The sequence below is a fragment of the Amblyomma mixtum genome, chromosome 1 (assembly GCF_055824585.1).
Source record: "Amblyomma mixtum isolate Tamu chromosome 1, ASM5582458v1, whole genome shotgun sequence".
Taxonomy (NCBI): domain Eukaryota; kingdom Metazoa; phylum Arthropoda; class Arachnida; order Ixodida; family Ixodidae; genus Amblyomma; species Amblyomma mixtum.
The window spans coordinates 106357931-106375988 of record NC_143012.1 but is presented as its reverse complement, the minus strand read 5'-3'; the positions used below and the strand labels follow the sequence as shown (position 1 = coordinate 106375988).

The following is an 18058-nucleotide window of genomic DNA, read 5'->3' as shown; positions in this document are numbered from 1 at the left end:
CATTTTTCTTTCCTTAGATGCACTGTCCTTAACTTAAGCTGAACCCTTTTCGTTAGCCTTCACATTTCACCCCGATAGGTAAGATACAGCTGCTGTATACGTTTTTTTTTAATGCGATGTTGATTGCCTCAGGGCATAAAACGACATGTAATGATAAATGAACACGCCTAAATAAATGAGTAAAGGTTCGCTGATCTAATGAAATCGAGCAGTGAACGATGATGAGGTCCTTGTGTCCAAGCGGTGTATGAAGCACTGTTATCGGGCGAAAGACCCGCTGCCGCCAGGTGCCGAATTCTTGTCGGCTTCAACGCCGGGCAAACCCACAGCAGGTGGTGAATGTCAGCCTCAAGATTTCTGTTCTTGCAGACTGGACACTGCAACTTTCCACTGTAACTTTCCACACTGGACACTGTATACTTTTCTCTTGAGGGATATTGGTAAACCGCCATTCATGATCTGAGAGAACTTGACTGATGCGCTGTTCTCCATTCTTATCCTTGCGGTTATTTCCCTCTGATGATCTGAATCAGCGGCCTCTAGGTGCCTTAAGTAGACGTACTTCCTCACCGCTCCAGCACCTCGCTGTCAATTGCTAACTGCTGTTTCCTTGCGAGACGGTTGAACATTACTTTTGTTGTCCATATGCTAATTTTAAGAGCTAGCATTCTGCTCTGGCTGTCTAACTCTTTGATCACGTTTTACCAGTTATACGAACTCGTAAAACTTGCTCTGGCACTCTGGTGCCATTCGCAAAACAGTCGTTTCTATCAAAGAATAGCGCTTCTCTCTCATTCTTGGTGCTGTCAGCTTTCAGCAGCGTGTCCCTGCATATCACTACACTAATCAATTGGGTACTGAAGCGAATATAACAAGACAAATCCTTGAACACCTTCTTGTAAGATCTGAGCGGATGGCCTAACGTCAAGTGGGCACTTTCAGAGTTTTATTAATATAGGCTACATTCTTTTAGCGAATTGAACGCGTTGAATGTAGAATACAGGGTCTGTTCTGAAAGTAGTAGGACTGGTTTTTTCCTGGGCGAACGGGCGGACGAGAGGCTGTCTGCGCGTGCACAATCGTTGAAGGGGGATATTGGGAATGCTGGGGAAAATCGGCAGTAGGTTCTCGGCCGTTGAAGAGAGGAGGTCGCTTGTATTTGAACCCCTGTCTAAACATCTCGTCACGGAGAATCGTGGAGCGTTTACTGGATCAGCGATACGCGATCACATTTTCAGTAAATCTTGGTAAAACGGGCAAAGAGACTTACAACATGATTAAGGAGGCCTACGGTGACGCTTCCATGGGTAGATCAGGTGTTTTTTGAGTGGCACAAGCTTTTCCGAGAAGGTAAGGAAAGATTGGAGGGAGACGACCGCTCCAGACGCCCTTCGACCAGCAAGACCAACGAAAATGTGTAGCGAGTGAAACATTTACTTAACAGTGATCGTAGAATGAGTATCAGAATTATTGCTGATGACTTGAGCATTCCTCAAACCCAAGTTTTTGAGATCGTGACAGAAAACTTATCCATGAGGAAAGCGTGCGCGAAGTTGGTGCCGGGAGTGTTGTAAGAGGAGGAAAAGGCCAACCGGTAGGATCTTCTTCATCATGTGAATGAGGACCCCGATTTTTTGCCCAGCACAAGGCGGCAACGCTGCCTCAGCACCCCTACAGCCTCGACTTGGCCCCGCCAGACTTTTTTCTATTCCCGAGAATAAAATCGACGCTCCAGGGGAAACATCACGGATCGGTAGAGGTGGTTCAACAGACCGTGACGAGGGAGCTAAACAGCATTCCGGTCCAGGCGTTCTTGGAGGCGTACGAAAACTGTAAAACTCATTGGCAGCAGCGAGTAGGTGCGGAAATTCTAATTGTAATTGAAATTCTAATTCAAAATTCTAATCGTTTGTACTATTCTCTTGAATAAATTTTGTTTAAAAAATGAGTCCTACTACTTTCAGAACAGACATATATATTGCCACGTATCGTTGTAGTGTCCGTTCGTTCGCGCTCAAGGCCGCAGGAACGGGGCGTTATCACTTTTGTTTGTGACGCGAAAAGTGACCGGACTATATTGATTGATCACAGCCGTGAAGAACTGCATCTATGTTCTTTCAGATTACTGCACCTACTTTTGACCTGTGATCTTGAAGTTTCCTTGCCGGCTTTAAATTGAGCGATGCAGCGAGCGGCGGGCCTTCTGTACGACTACCGCCGAGCACGCTTGTTGCTATGCCACCGCCGGGTGATTTAGTTGTTTGCGGACGCAAGTCAGCCCATGTAAACAGTTTCGTATAGAAGCCATTCTCATTGTATTTCTGTTCGCCGGGCTGCAGTCACCACTACGGGACATCTGGTGGAGGTGCAGGGTGGAGGTGGTGGTGCACACCAGCTATCTTGCTAAGCCTCTGATGATGGCAGCTGGTGCACAGCCAACACCCGTTATGCCTCGAAAGCCTCGTAAGCATCCGTATTTTGGTGGGGAACCACACGAGGAGGTAGATGACATGCTTGGACATGTACGTACGACCGTGTGGCAGCGCTGAACGCCTGGGACGACAGCGCCGAGCTTCGAAACATTTATTAGATGGCACTGCCATAACGTGGTTTAAAAACCACGAATCTACTTGCTTAAAACATAGTGACTGGCTAGTTGGTTCTGCACACTGGAAGCTTGCAGCGCAGCAGTGACAAGGACGAGACGAGAAAGGACGCAAACACAAGCGTTGACTAACAACTGTGTTTTATTGCTCTGAGCCAGCCTATATAAGAACTAGGTACAAAACAACAAAACAGAAAACCAACACATCACCTCACGCATTCGGGGCACTATTATCGGAATAGTCTCCCGTTCCTCCAATCTTTCGTTCTATCATTGGCGTTCAGAAATGACATTTCTTTTTCACTAAGGCACACAGAGGGGTTGCTGACACACTTATCTGCGCATTTTGATATCGCCAGAGCTTCCGCTATCAACCTCGTGGTGGTGTCCCGACACTTGCGAAGAATAACTGTGCTTTCAAGGGCAGGGGTGCACCCTTCGCACTGGCTACAGTGTAAGGCGAGTTCCCCTGTGTTTGGGTCCCTTAGGTTCCTTTTGTGCTCTTGTAGCCTTGTATTCAGGCATCTCCCTGTTTGGCCTATATAGATGTTGCCGCACGACAGGGGAATTGAATATACAACATCTTTTTCGCAATCGACGAGACGGGGACGGTGCCTCGTCACGCAGTCGGGCTCACGTTCGGTGTCAGAATTTACTCCTCTGCACAGCTGATGCAGTTTCTTCGGGGCCGAGAAGAAAATATCAATTCCCGCTCTGTTTCCTATCCTTCTTAGTTTGTGTGATACTGCATGTAGGTATGGTATCACAGCTGCCTTTGCTCGACGTTCATTTGTGGTGGGCCCATTTCGCGATTGTTTCAGTGTGCCTTCTGCAACAGCAATTAGGAGATGCGCTGGATATCCGGCTTGCTCAAGACGACGCACTTGGCTTCGAAAGGCTTCCTCTTTACGGTGCCCACATGTTTTCTCAAGAGCGCTCACAAAGCACGACTTCACAATGGCCCTCTTCACAAGCTTTGAGTGCGCTGAGGCATACGGGAGGACTGGTTTGTTACCCCTCGGCTCACAGGCCCAGCAAACATGTTCAGAGCCAAAGTACAGTCCTAAATCTAAGAACCTAATGTGGCCGTTGGCTGGCCGCTCATGAGTCACCTCCAACGGTCGAAGACACTCTGAAAACATTGTCAAAACTTCGGGCACTCGCGTATTCGCACAACCGTTTTCGTCGTTCAAGATTACGAGAAAATCATCTACAGACCTAAACACTTCGCCTATTCCAAACTCAGCGCATCGGTCCCGTATCTTGCGGTCCCGGACAGCAAGGCATATATCGCTTAGTACGGGCGCGACACAAGAACCAATGCAATCCCGTTTCTTTGAGAGACAATGTGGTCCTCGAACTGTGCAAAGGTGGAGTTCAGGTAAGTGTCCAGCAGCTCCAAGAATCTACTGACTGCCACGCCTGAAGCATTTTGAAATTTGACGGCACCATGGGCCTCGATACAATCTCTGACATCGCTTGACAGGTCCTCATGCGGGAGGGAATAGTACAAGTCTTTTATGTCCACAGATATTGCAGTAAAACTACCTCCGCGCCTATCTTTTTAGTAGTCAATCACCTGCTCGGAGCCTTTTACCTGAAAAGGGTCGTCAATATCGAGCACGTTTACATGAGTCAGGAGAAACTTTCCTAGATTTTTCTGCCATGCCCCGTTCTCCGAAACAATAACACGGAGTGGACAGTCAGGCTTGTGCGTTTTTGCGCTAAAAAATATATCTAAGCAGAGCTTATTGTCTCCATTGATACTCCGAGCAAGCTTGTGCAGGTTTAAACTTTCGCATAGCTTTATAGCATGGCGTTGCACTTTTTTCAACGACACTTCGTCGTGCCTGTCAAAGACCGAGTGCACTGCATCAGTAGTTCGCGATTTATATGCTTCGCTTGACATAACGACAAAGCCACCCTCTTTGTTTGCCGTTAACCGAAACATACGCCAGAACATACGCCTTTTGCATCCGTCGAAAGCTACTGCCGGCTGACGTCCTTTTGCTCTTTGGCGGTTTCCCTCCGTCGGCTGGCCATGGCACTCGTATCTGCAAGTTCCTGCGATCAGAGTGGCAGCGGCAAGCACGCCTCTACAAGAATCACCTTCGCTTGCTTCTAAACTGCTCCGAGAGCGTGGCTAATGCTGCGTGGCGCTGGAAGGAAGCTTCCCGTCTCATCGACCAGACTACTGAGGTCCTGTGGACACAGGTACTGCACCAGCTACGGAGAAATCTTCCACGGAATGGGACACCCTCCAGGAATGCAGTGCACACTGTTGGTGACGTGCAGCTCCCTGCGGAAGTCCACCAGCTACTCGGCCATGGTCCAAAGTTCGCCGTGGAGCCGAAAAAGAACGCAGCAGAACAGCTGGCGATGGTGAGGCAAGTCGCACGATTTGTGCCCAATACAGAGACAGAACGGTGTATTTCGGAAGGTGTTGATGTACTGTTGCGTCGCAGCGGACATGTAAGGGATACGTCGCTTAGAAGAGTTGTTGATTGTCTAAGGGGAAGGTCTCTCAATCTGTTACCGGCAGACAAAGAGGGTGGCTTTGTCGTTATGTCAAGCGAAGCATATAAATCGCGAACTACTGATTCAGTGCACTCGGTCTTTGACAGGCACGACGAAGTGTCGTTGAGAAAAGTGAAACGTCATGCTATAAAGCTATGCGAAAGTTTAAACCTGGACAAGCTTGCTAGGAGTATCAATGGTGACAATAAGCTCTGCTTAGATATATCTTTAGCGCAAAAACGCACAAGCCTGACTGTCCACTCCGTGTTATTGTTTCGGAGAACGGGGCATGGCAGAAAAATCTAGGAAAGTTTCTCCAGACTCCTCTAAACGTGCTCGATATTGACGACCCTTTTCAGGTGAAAGGCTCCGAGCAGGTGATTGACTACTTAAAAGATAGGCGCGGAGGTAGTTTTACTGCCATATCTGTGGACATAAAAGACTTGTACTATTCCCTCCCGCATGACGACCTGTTAAGCGATGTCAAAGATTGTATTGAGGCCCATGGTGCCGTCAAATTTCAAAATGCTTCAGGCGTGGCAGTAAGTAGCTTCTTGGAGCTGCTGGACACTTACCTGAACTCCACCTTTGCACAGTTCGAGGACCACATTGTCTCTCAAAGAAACGGGATTTGCATTGGTTCTTGTGTCGCGCCCGTACTAAGCGAATATGCCTTGCTGTCCGGGACCGCAAGATACGGGACCGATGCGCTGAGTTTGGAATAGGCGAAGTGTTTAGGTTTGTAGATGATTTTCTCGTAATCTTGAACGACGAAAACGGTTGTGCGAATACGCGAGTGCCCGAAGTTTTGACAATGTTTTCAGAGTGTCTTCGACCGTTGGAGGTGACTCATGAGCGGCCAGCCAACGGCCACATTAGGTTCTTAGATTTAGGACTGTACTTTGGCTCTGAACATGTTTGCTGGGCCTGTGAGCCGAGGGGTAACAAACCAGTCCTCCCGTATGCCTCAGCGCACTCAAAGCTTGTGAAGAGGGCCATTGTGAAGTCGTGCTTTGTGAGCGCTCTTGAGAAAACATGTGGGCACCGTAAAGAGGAAGCCTTTCGAAGCCAAGTGCGTCGTCTTGAGCAAGCCGGATATCCAGCGCATCTCCTAATTGCTGTTGCAGAAGGCACACTGAAACAATCGCGAAATGGGCCCACCACAAATGAGCGTCGAGCAAAGGCAGCTGTGATACCATACCTACATGCAGTATCACACAAACTAAAAAGGATAGGAAACAGAGCCGGAATTGATATTTTCTTCTCGGCCCCGAAGAAACTGCATCAGTTGTGCAGAGGAGTAAATTCTGACACCGAACGTGAGCCCGACTGCGTGACGAGGCACCGTCCCCGTCTCGTCGATTGCGAAAAAGATGTTGTATATTCAATTCCCCTGTCGTGCGGCAACATCTATACAGGCCAAACAGGGAGATGCCTGAACACAAGGCTACAAGAGCACAAAAGGAACCTAAGGGACCCAAACTCAGGGGATCTCGCCTTACACTGTAGCCAGTGCGAAGGCTGCACCCCTGCCCTTGAAAGCACAGTTATTCTTCGCAAGTGTCGGGACACCACCACGAGGTTGATAGCAGAAGCTCTGGCGATATCAAAATGCGCAGATAAGTGTGTCAGCAACCCCTCTGTGTGCCTTAGTGAAAAAGAAATGTCATTTCTGAACGCCAATGATAGAACGAAAGATTGGAGGAACGGGAGACAATTCCGATAATCGTGCCACGAATGTGTGAGGTGATGTGTTGGTTTCTGTTTTGTTGTGTTGTACCTAGTTCTTATATAGGCTGCCTCAGAGCAATAAAACACAGTTGTTAGTCAGCGCTTGTGTTTGCGTCCTTTCTCGTCTCGTCCTTGTCACTGCTGCGCTGCAAGTTTCCAGTACACGAATCTACCCTCACGACCAGGGCGACCTATTATAGTTCCATTATAGTCAAATTATAGTCCGAAATTAACTTTCAGTAGGCGATCGCGTATTCATATACAGTTGGTGCAGATGTGCAGAAACATGTGGTCGCTGAGCCCGGGAAGCATAGTTATGCTGTAGACGTTATCTGGGTCTGATTTAAATAGCAGGGCAAGAGTATGAGCACTTGTAATAGGGTATGGGATGGACTGATGCAAGTTGAAGTGTTAAGTCAGGGAATTGCTTTGATTCTTGGCGAACAGCATCGGCGCTAGCGAAAAAGCGGCGTGAAAGGTCACGGCCCTGAGGCGGTTTCAGTGGTAGCGGCCGCTTAGGAGCCTCGCTCGTCGCTAAAAACATGCGCTATAAATATCGGTCTGCTGGCGCTGAATGCCACTTAGGTCACTGCATACCCACTCCTATGGATTCTGAGGAGTGACACTGCGATGGGGGCAGAAGCGCAGCGGGAACAGATCCCGCTTGCGAAGGCCGTAGTCCGCTTACTGAGCGAGATGAGTTGGCAAGGAGAGTGAGCAATGTGGCAGTTGTGCAGTAGGTACGGCTGACGCTATACACTTGGTGCTGCATAGTCGAGAGGCAGCCCCCGAAGAGACACTGTCCACCGAGGCAGCTGGAATAGGAAGACCTTTATTGGTAACCGGCCACCGCTTATAAACGGTAGCACGGGAGAGAGAGAGAGAGGGGGCATAGAGAGAGAGAGAGAGATGCACGCGCTGTCATGCGCATGTGCCGAGCTGACGAAGCCGACGCCGGGTGATCAGGTGTGGTAACGATACCGCAGGTACCACTTTTATGGCCTCATTAAAAGGCCTTTAATGCCTCATTGTTGTCGACAGAAGGTTGTCAGCAGAGGTGTCACGCTTTTTCTAGTCACACCAGAAAAAAAGTCTTTGTGCACGATGGCATTCGAACCACCATCCTTCCGTTCCGCAGCCGGAGCATGCTAAGGGCTTCGCTACTTCCTGCCAACGCATATGTAGTGCTCCTTGTCTAGGACGCTGGAGAGTTTGCAGAAAGGTGTCGAATCAGACGGATGCCTCCCAAACGCCCTCCCGTGTCTCCAGCGTTTGAGATTCACAAACAACTGAGCACTTAATTAACGTCTTAGCCACACATCAGTTACACAAGCAGCAACACCGCGCTTAAAGCTTTCGTCTCACCACACTTTAAGTCAAAAAATCCCCTTCTCCCCCCCCCCCCCCCCCCCGCCCCTGAATTTTCTGAAGGTACCCTGCGCGAGACGTACAACTTGGCTGCCGATAACGACATAGTACAGAGTAACCACGCGCATGCTAAACAATTTCTCACCCTTAAGGGTGCAAATCAGTTTGTCCCCAGACGAACACCCTTTGCACCCAAATGGGTGCTCGAAAAAGGGTGCTGAGATAGGGTGCAGACATCAGCACCCTTAAGAAAGGGTGCACAGCATGAAATTTTGAAGGGTGTAAAGGTTGCACCCTTACTAAAGGGTGCTATTTTAACCATAACACCCTTCAAAATGGGTGTTGGAAGGGTGCTCCGCATTGATTCACCGAACAAGCAATAGGCTAGGATTGATGCAAGACAGCAAATGCGTCCATATATGTAGAATGATCGAATCTGCAGACAATGCTGGTTGACAGGCCACTGCTGGCAACACATTGCATAATGTTCTATAGCTACCCAGTTTTTTGGATCACATGCATGCCAATCGAGGGCACCTCCATGCACACATGCATGTGCCGGATATGCTTGGTCACCATCCAGACATGCCTGCAAGGAAAAATTCATTACGGAAAACAATGCTGACCACTTCAATAGTAACATACACTTCCTTGACAACACAGGCAGATAACCCATCATACAGCAGGGCCACATTTTCCTCATTTGAGGCATGTGCGGCACACGGAGCCTTGTATATATGCATATCAGAGTGCACATGAGTGAGTGCATATGAGGCTATAGTTTTGGCATAGCAGAGCAAATTTATTAAAAACACTAATAAAACACTTCACACAATGCGTCTGTATATCACAGAAAAATACACATCACCCTGACTATACTTAACTACACACTTTTTGTGACTTTATTGAGAAACTTAGTAGCCACTACTCTTGGTGTGCTTAGTGTGAGGCCAAGAAAAAGGCGCTCTAACACTACAAGCGTGTTGCATAGCTTGCGTTCGTACTGGACACTGAAGAGCCAGTTGGCCGATAAAACAGCCGCCAGCCCCTCCTCTGCGCTTTTGACCATGAAGTTTCTCCCGATCCACCTTAATATGAAGAATGTCTGCTTCTTCAATCTGCTGTCCAGTGAAAATTATACATGGCGTTGCCGGAACGCTCAAGTCCTGTTGTGGCAAGAAAATATTTCATTATTAGAAACAGCCCATGAGGGATTAATTCAATCCCATCTCTCCATGCTTAAGTCACCCCCTTCATAAAGTTGTCTGTACATTATACATTTTTTCAATACAATACAAAGAATGTTAACAGTACAAAATGGCTTGTCTCATATTTACACATGCAATTTTCGTTTATACGCAATGTTAACTTTTGGACCATAGCCAGCAGCACTCACAATTCTTAGATGACAACTTTATTACCTTTATTTATTTATAACACATTTGCTAACAAAATTTAAACCATTACACTAAAGTAATTACGTTGATATTAGGCTTCTCCTGTTTAATGTATCAGATTAAAGCTCAGCAACGTCTTAGACCAATGTTTTCAGCAAAGCAAATTAGTATAGTACACACGCATTCTAGCAGCACAAAATTAAGAAACTTACCTTCTCTCGCACAAAAAAAGCTGAGAGCCCATTCATCTCTTTAACACTTGCAGACAGTATCCGCACAACTGCGACTGTTAGGATGTCTGCAAAAGCAAAACATTTATAGGGAATGTTTGAATGCACTTTTTTAGTATCTTCTTAAAGTTCCCTAATTATATGACAAAGGCTGTTTAGAAAGTGAGTTGTTTGTAATCTTCTGTGCCCACAAGTAATGAAACATTGCTGCTAGGTTAACATTATCTTATTTAAGTCTGCTCTATCTTGACGGCCATTCCAACGGGTCTTCAAATATTGTCTAGTGCTTGACACAGCTAAAAACATTCCTTATTTACACATATAATTGTGCTATATTACAACAGTTTTCTATTCCGCACACTAAGCAACATGCCATCAAATTCTTTCCATGCAGGACCAGATACGAGTTGCAAACCTCGAAAGAACCAAACCTTTAAACACAGATTAAGTCTAATGCTATGCCTATAAGATGAAACCCTGCAAAAATAATTTGACACAGAGTGTAGGTCTGAAATATAGCAATAAAGCCTTTGTAACACTACTCACATCGCGTTCGCAGCCTCTGTGGTGCCATTTCTCCAGCACGTCGGAGAGAATCCATTATGCTTGCTTCGCAAGGAATGAGTTGCATTTGGGCTGATTTTATAATCTTGTCAATCCCCTCTGCTATGCAAGCTGAAGGGCTGACCTTCGTCAATCTCTGAAAGTCACTGCAAAACTGAAAAAAAGTATGTAAAAGTGCTTTACAACAAAACAGCAACGCATACAAAGCGGTGATTTTACTTTATCATGGCATCTACTGAATATAAGGCAAGGAACTGACGAATGCACAGTTCAAATGAGCACTCTGACCTCACAAAATACTAACACCACCTTATTTCTGAAGGTGTACTTGAGCCTGAAAATTTCGAGTCACACACGAAAGAAAACCAAAAGTTATGGTGCTGACAGTTTAACCTTGGCACAAGCACAGCCTTCGTGGCACAGCTAATGGGTCTTCTGCCCAAATGCATTTGAGCACTAACTTTTTCACCACATCAATTTTTTGGAAGCAGTAGCTGAGTTTTCTTGTAGTACAATAGAACATGAGTGCACAGAAGAGATGTGAAATCTCAAGAAATTTTGGAAGTTAGAAAACAGCTATTTTTTGTTTTCTTGCCCAGAAGAATGCAACATTAGGGGGGAAAAAACGATAAAGCACAATTTCATTCAACAAACTTATCTTGAAAATCAGAAATAAGTAAAGAATTTTGTTGACATCAGAGCAAAAGTGCTGCAAATCGTTTTCAGGAAAAGTTAGTAACAATGCATAGAATGCAGTTGACGCAAAGCATGGCATCAATCTACCAGGTATGACGGTTCAGTGACTAACGTTCGGCCGCAGATTCCAAGGTCGGCAGTTCGACCTTGGCCACTGTGATTGTATTTCAATAGAAGCGAAATGAAAAAACGTCCGTCTGCTATGGGATGTGAATTATGTTAAAGAATCCCAGATGAACTAAATTAATTCGGAGCCCTCCACTACCTTGTACTTCAAAGACTTGACTTGCTTAAGAAGGTTCAATCTCATAATCAAAAGAGTATACCGGGGGCACTGAAGTCTGCTTTAGTGGAGAAATGCGAAAGCAATGTGCACTACTGCTGTTTCTGTTGGTGCATTTGTGCAATTTAGTTCACAGTGGCCACCAAACCGCACACCATTCAGAGCTCCTCCATGGGCCAATCCCCATACTAAATGCAGAATTAGTCATTCTCTGCTGAACGTTCACAGACGCCGGTGAGTGCTCATGCCACTGCCAGCACAGTGGGGCAGCGTTTAAGCGAAGCGCCAATGCATTGGCAAGTGGCTCTTCTTGCCACAAGCACCCATAGGGTGTGACCCATGTTGCTCTCCAACTAGGAGTGCACACTTTCTGTTCACACACTCGATGCACAGAACACCGCGTCATGATCCAAGAAATAAATGCTTTCACATTAAAAAATAGCAATCATTTCTTCGGCTAGGCAAAGTCAAAACAGCGTGGTAGTTCGAGCTGCTTTCATTGATATGCTTCGTTTTGTTTCACTTGGTTTTGCATCTTAAAACGTTGCCACGCTAAGGTGTGTAGGGTGTGTCTTCCTTCATGGGCTAACCCCCCCACCCCCCCTGTTACTGTCCAAGCTTACAACCTGATTACCACCTGCATGGTTCTTGCTTTATATGTTGTTAGTCCCTGCCCAGTGATTACTACTTAGTCGCCTGAATGTGCGACATCAGCATAAATTACCCATAGTGCATCCCCCGCTGGAGGTAAGCAGTGAGCCCTGGCTTAAGAAACACACAACAGCTAAATGCAGGAACTGCTAATATAAGTGTAGTCACTAGAGTCTAACTACAGCAGTAACAAAATTGTTACATCACTATGACATCATCGCTGGGTAAAAAAAATGTATGCTCATGCACCTTTTCTTGCATTAAGGCTCGAGAGCATACAGGTACACAACGCTTTGTATGCATTCCCCCCGTAGAGCAGCTCAGTGTGCACATTACCAAACTGCGACCAGTTTTTTTTCACAACACAGATAACGTTGGAATCAGGAGTAGCCGACACATGACTGATGTCAGCAGTTGCTTGCTACAAAGACATTGCCACGATGTGGATGGTTGATTCCCAAACAGCTCATTTAGACAAAATTTTATAGTGCGTACAGTGAGGTGCTACTGTGCAGAAAATTCAGCTTCGAAAATTGGCATTTTTTCTTCCATTTTTTCAAGTTTTACTCAATCACTCGCATTTAGTGTGCATTAAAAATTTGTTTTTCGACCAGTCACAGAACCTATAGTACTTTTTCAACAAATGCTGCCTCACCTAAGAAGTAGCCTAAAATAATGTAAATGCTGTCTCTCAAATATAGTAGGAAGAGTTGACTTAGCTTTTCAAAGTTCCTTAAGTAAGGGTATTTCTCCTTTGCCTCTTGAACAGTACTTGTTGAAAGCTCGGTAATCCTATGGCGGGAAGTCAGCGACATCCTTTCCTGCATTTGCATTTCATCTGGGGAGGCTTTTTGCCTGGGGAGGAGCAATCTTTCTATACACTGCAAATGCTATAAAAACTGCAGACTGACGCTTCATCAGACATGTATCTTAAGAAGATATCAAGAGAAAACAACCAGAACATCTATAGAACTTTCATCATTAACACAAGAGGAGAGACCTCCGTCAGCATGCCTTCGATCACTCTTGAAGAAGGAACTGCTTTATCTGAACTCTTAAGCTCCTTCGTCTCAGAAATTGTCTCCCGCTGTACTACTGCACCCTAATTGTACGCCTTCTGTGTAAGATTGAGTGGCATGTCTCTGACAGCCAATTCCAGCACTAAATTCACTGTCAAGGTTCCAGAACTAGTCTAGTATATAAATTAGGAGGAACTGAAATGCATAAGATCAGTAATGAACATTCTCATGGATTTGTTGGATAGTATTCTGAAGTTAGCCTCTATTCTAAATGCAACAAAAGGCCATAGTGGATGCCTATGTGAAGCGTGTTGTGCTTCAGAATATTTATGACGCTTGGACTTTAAGAATCTTAATGTTCAAAGCCAGTGTTATGATGAGGAAAGCAGAATTACATCCAAGCAGAATCTCGGTGATACAATCACGTCTGTAACAAATTTCGATATGATTCGAATTCATAAAATTTCGTACCACAAGTGTACTGTGTATGAATTTTAAAATCTGATGTGTAGAGAAGTTTTACTTGAAACGGCGGCAATATAAGCATGGAAGCAGCGAACACGCCAGTGAGCAATAAGCATTATCCTGACATCAGCACCGCCATGACTGCTAGTTGAAAAGTGCACACTGCAAGCACCGATAAAGTGAGCAGCAGGCAAATGTCGTTAGCCATAACGGATAGGTGTGGTTTCAGTTTCCATGCTACAGTGTATTGTTCATTTGTTTCTGAACCCTCTTTTCCTCTTCCACGCTCCAGCACAGAGTAGCAGGTTGATATATAGATATGTACCATCAGGCCGACTTCTCTGTTTTTACACTAAATAAATTTTTCTTTACTACATGGTTAACAGGCAAAACAAATATTAATTTGCGATCCTGTGAGGCTCATTATTGAGATCATACTGTACCGCTCTATGCACTTACAGATTGAAGGACACATCAAGGCCATTTTCGTGGTCATCTCTGCCACTGGCCACAGTCCTGTTTTCGTGGTCATCTCCGCCACTGGCCAGAGTCCTGTCAGACACAGTGGGCTGCAAGAAAAAGCCAACAGCTCATTCATGAATTCGAAACTGAGTTGTGATCTCACTGACTACACGACTACTGAATCCAAATACCTCTGAAGATGTCGATGCACACTGCTGCTCACTACCATGTGCACGTAGCTGAATTTTGGACAAATCTGGGATACTGTCCTCAGCAGAAAGGTTGACGTATTCATCAAACGTCTTGTCCAAAATCTGTAAACGGCAAATAACAATTGGTTTTTATACTGTGCACGAGTCTCAAGAAACTCCATGCAAGACAAGTTGGTGCGGCAAGGACCGCCGTCACTGCCTCCGTTGCCTAGTACAGCAAAACAAAGTAAATGTGCAACAGCAGAGCTATGCACACAGATTAGAAAACAGACCAGTAATGTACACTAAATTTATTCTGATATGAGCAAAATCACTAATATGCATTTGCATGGTGAGCGATCCTCCACCGACCACTACAAAAATCAGCAAAGTGGACGAAGTGCTTGTACTGGGCATGAAATGCCTTTCGCTCTTGTGTGTGCTAGCACGTAGCCCCACAAGAAGTGTTTCAGCCTTTTGTTACTGACAAACATAGTTATATTTTCTTTTTTTTTCTCGGTTATGCTTCAAAGCCGCGGCAAATCGAATATTATGTCCATTGCGGACTGTGCAAGGCAGCGGCGATGACAGCTAGGTTGCACGGCGCGACTGCTAAGGCAAAGCCAGACAAAGGGGAGCAGCAGTATGGCAAATGGTTAACGTGTACAGTCAGAGGGTGACTGCCTGGCTAGTCAAACTACGTATGGGTACTATCTCCAGGCGAATAGGGAAATTTTGGAAGACTCAGAAAATAAGCTACAAGACAAGAGACATGAACAAAACGCTTCGACAGCAACGCATCGTATCGTAGCTGGCCGCCGTCGCCCTGAGGTTCATGCACATAGGTTTCGGCCGCGAAGCCCGAAACGCGACTGTGAAAAACGAAACGTTTAGCGCCCCTCCAGTTACTGTTTATTTCAACCATCGCCAGAAATAATAGCACAGTTCAGCAGTGCCTGTTCTCGTAAGGCCATAGTAAAAATAAAAACTGCTGCATGTAATCCTTTCACATGAATAGCGCAAAAGAACACAAAGGAAGAGAACAAAATGTGCCATGTGCTCTTACACAAACAAATGTAAAAGCTACAGCTCGGCCCGCACGGTTACCAAGCGGAACACGACGCGAACCAGGCGCGAACCATATATTCCACTGCAAATTGTATAGCTCTGGTCCTCACGTGCATGAATATGCCATGCCTCTCTTAGCGATGTGAACACCATCCGGATTCGAACATTTGCCGAAAAGCCTCAGTTGGCAGTATTTCCGCGTAACGCTACCTTATCGGCTGCCACCGCGATGGCTCAGTGTTGCACTCGGCTGTTGACCCACAAGACGCGAGCTCGATCTCTGCCGCGGCGGTCGCATTTCGATGGAGGCGAAATGCTAGAGGCTCGTGTATTGTGCGATGTCAGTGCGCGTTAAATGAACCACAGGTGGTCGAAATTGTCCGCGGCCCTTCACTATGGAGTCTCACAAAAACTCGGTCGCTTTGGGACGTTAAACTCCATACACCGCCACCTTGTCAAACGCAGCTGAAAACAAGCAAAGGAACACACGTGCACTTGCCTGGAACGAGCATGACGCCAGGTCCAATTTGCCGCCAAGAACCGGGCACGCGCGCACTGCGTCTTTGAGAGCGCTGAGGGTGTCGCCCTGAAGAATTCCACCGTGCCCTGAAGCGTATAGGCTCGTAGCGAACGTCGTTCGCGCGCCGACCACACCAAAGTGTGGTACGTGAACTAGGCAACGCGGCATCGCGGGGCAGAAGCGTACACACACGGTCGCACGCAACGTTTCGGTCGCACGCACTTCCAAACAGCAGGCTCTGACAGATGCAGCAATCTGTTGAAGCGGCGACGGCACCAAGAAAACAACATCACGTGACCGTAGCAGAACAAGAGGCAGTCGCGAAACTTCTCACACACAGCATGCAAAGAATATTAGCAGTTTAAAAAACTTCAAACTATTAGGCCTAAACCGATGTTTCTGCCACCTATAGGGAAGAAAAAAAATCAGAACTGCGCAGTTTAATACACTAAAACTGCACAAACATTTTACAAATTTCTTCATAGGTGTCAGAACAACTTAAAAGTTCTAAAATTGATAGACAATTATGGGATTTGTTTGAGTCTTTACTGAGAGGACTAGGACTCCCAGCGAGGGTGGCCAGGCGAGGGCCTCTCACGAGTTTTCTTTCCTGCTTGCGTTGCTTGCGTTCTTGTTCTCGAAAGGCCAATCATGGGTTGGTGCGTTGCGCTTGGTGAGTGTTATCGGTGTATTAAGGCTCTAACTGCGCAGGCACACTTGCAAAGCTAAGACGATTCGAGCAGTACCAAATTTAATGTCATTAATTTTAATTCTCATTAATGAATTGATTGATTGATTAATTGTCATGAATTAATTCTCGTCGCATGACACTAGCACCTAATGTCATTAATCGACTGCTACACGGGAACATGTAATGTCATTAGGTTCGATTGACATTCACCATCGAATGAGTTAGGGGTACTTTCGCCTTCGATCTCGAACCGAATGCGTACTCTGGACACCAGATACGCACCACAAACAAGCGACGCGAAAAAATAATGTGCACAATGCCAAACCTAGAAAGTATATTTAATTAGTTCTGCTAACAAAAGTTACTGTTGGTGTGAATCTGTTCACACTAGAGGCTGTCGTGGATAGCTAGTACTCTCGATCTCAAAAGCAGCCAACCGCAGCGGCCGAGCGTGAAGGAGGGTCTTCCCCGCGACCGTCGGTAATTTTGGGTTGCGTGTTTCTTGCTGGTTGGCGTTCCATGTTCGCTAAGCTCGAAAGTACTTAAAGACGTAACTGAGCAGTTCACCTTTTGGAAGTCATTTCCATGCTCCGCGCGTGTCCGCGCGCCGCCATGTCAGCCATTTGGTTTGTTTACATTTATAGGATTTGTGGTTCACTGTGTAAACATTTATCGCTTGTATTTGCTGCTGCTATAAATTACATGAGTAATATGCACACATAATCGCTATGCATTTTCGACAATAAGGAATGACAAAGCAAACTGTAGTATTCTGCAAGGCAAATAAATACGTATTCTGTACAAAGGATATCAGCTGTAGTTCTCGCCGTGTTTTTGGTTTAGATATTTGCTTATATCTTGGTTATATCTATCCGTACATTAATAAATATACTCAGTTCCATGTACACCCTTGTGAGCACTTCAGCACCCATTAGTTGTAGCACCCTTCTTGCTCCCTCGTTTACACCCTTCTGGTAAATGCACCCTTTGCTTCCTGCTTGTAGGGTGCTGCGGCTCAATAGGGTGCTCAAAGGGTGTGAAATAGGGTGTAAATTTATGGCACACCCTTTTTTGCACCCTTAAGGGTGAGAAATTGTTTAGTGTGCAGTGTGCGGTCTGCACGCTGAAAACCTCCCTGTTCATGTCTCTAAGCGCTGATCTTGATAAATTCATCACAGCGCGCAGTTTGCGTAGTGCAGGGCGCCCAAAGATATCGGAAAAGGCGCGTTTAAAGGCCGACCAGGTGGCAGAGTCTGATTCATGGTTTCTGTGCCATAGGCTGGCCACGTTCGACCACGTTGTTCAGCTTCATGGCGTCGTCTCACTGGTTGTGGCCGCTTACCCGCTCGTAGGAGGCAAGCCAATCCTCCACGTCGTGATCATCGGACACGCTAAAAATGGCTGGGTCCCGCTGTCGGAGAGCGTCATGGCAAACAACGGGCGTAGGCAAAGGGGCAGATGATTGACTTGCATCGGTAGACATAGTTGATGCGATGGCTCTGCTGCGGTGCTACAGGACGTAGGCCAAAGGCTGCACCCAGCACATCTCCAAAGTGTAACAGGAATTACACAGAAAACAGCCTAAGGCGAACTAGCCAAA

The 18058-nt window shown here is 46.2% G+C and overlaps 1 protein-coding gene and 1 pseudogene across 4 annotated transcripts; both read right to left on the bottom strand.

Annotated features, from left to right (window-relative positions):
• Positions 1 to 9095: 9095 nt before the first annotated feature.
• LOC149367445 (uncharacterized) lies at positions 9096 to 10528 on the bottom strand (annotated as a pseudogene). Its single transcript, XR_016284865.1, has 3 exons — positions 10395 to 10528; positions 9831 to 9916; positions 9096 to 9387 (listed from the first exon to the last, which is right to left on the bottom strand). The product of XR_016284865.1 is annotated as an uncharacterized LOC149367445 (transcript).
• On the bottom strand, positions 10430 to 16048 carry LOC149367444 (uncharacterized). Of its 3 annotated transcripts, none has more exons than XM_089555622.1 (4): positions 15747 to 16048; positions 14180 to 14302; positions 13986 to 14095; positions 10430 to 10566 (listed from the first exon to the last, which is right to left on the bottom strand). In XM_089555622.1, the coding sequence occupies exons 1-4, from the start codon at positions 15933 to 15935 to the stop codon at positions 10542 to 10544; spliced, it is 447 nt and encodes a 148-aa protein (XP_089411748.1). In that variant the 5' UTR covers positions 15936 to 16048; the 3' UTR covers positions 10430 to 10541. The 3 variants fall into 3 exon arrangements, with proteins under 3 accessions (XP_089411748.1, XP_089411740.1, XP_089411756.1); XM_089555614.1 differs by lacking the exon at positions 10430 to 10566 and adding an exon at positions 10616 to 12897; XM_089555630.1 differs by lacking the exon at positions 10430 to 10566 and adding an exon at positions 10616 to 12863.
• Between the last annotated feature and the right edge of the window lie 2010 nt (positions 16049 to 18058).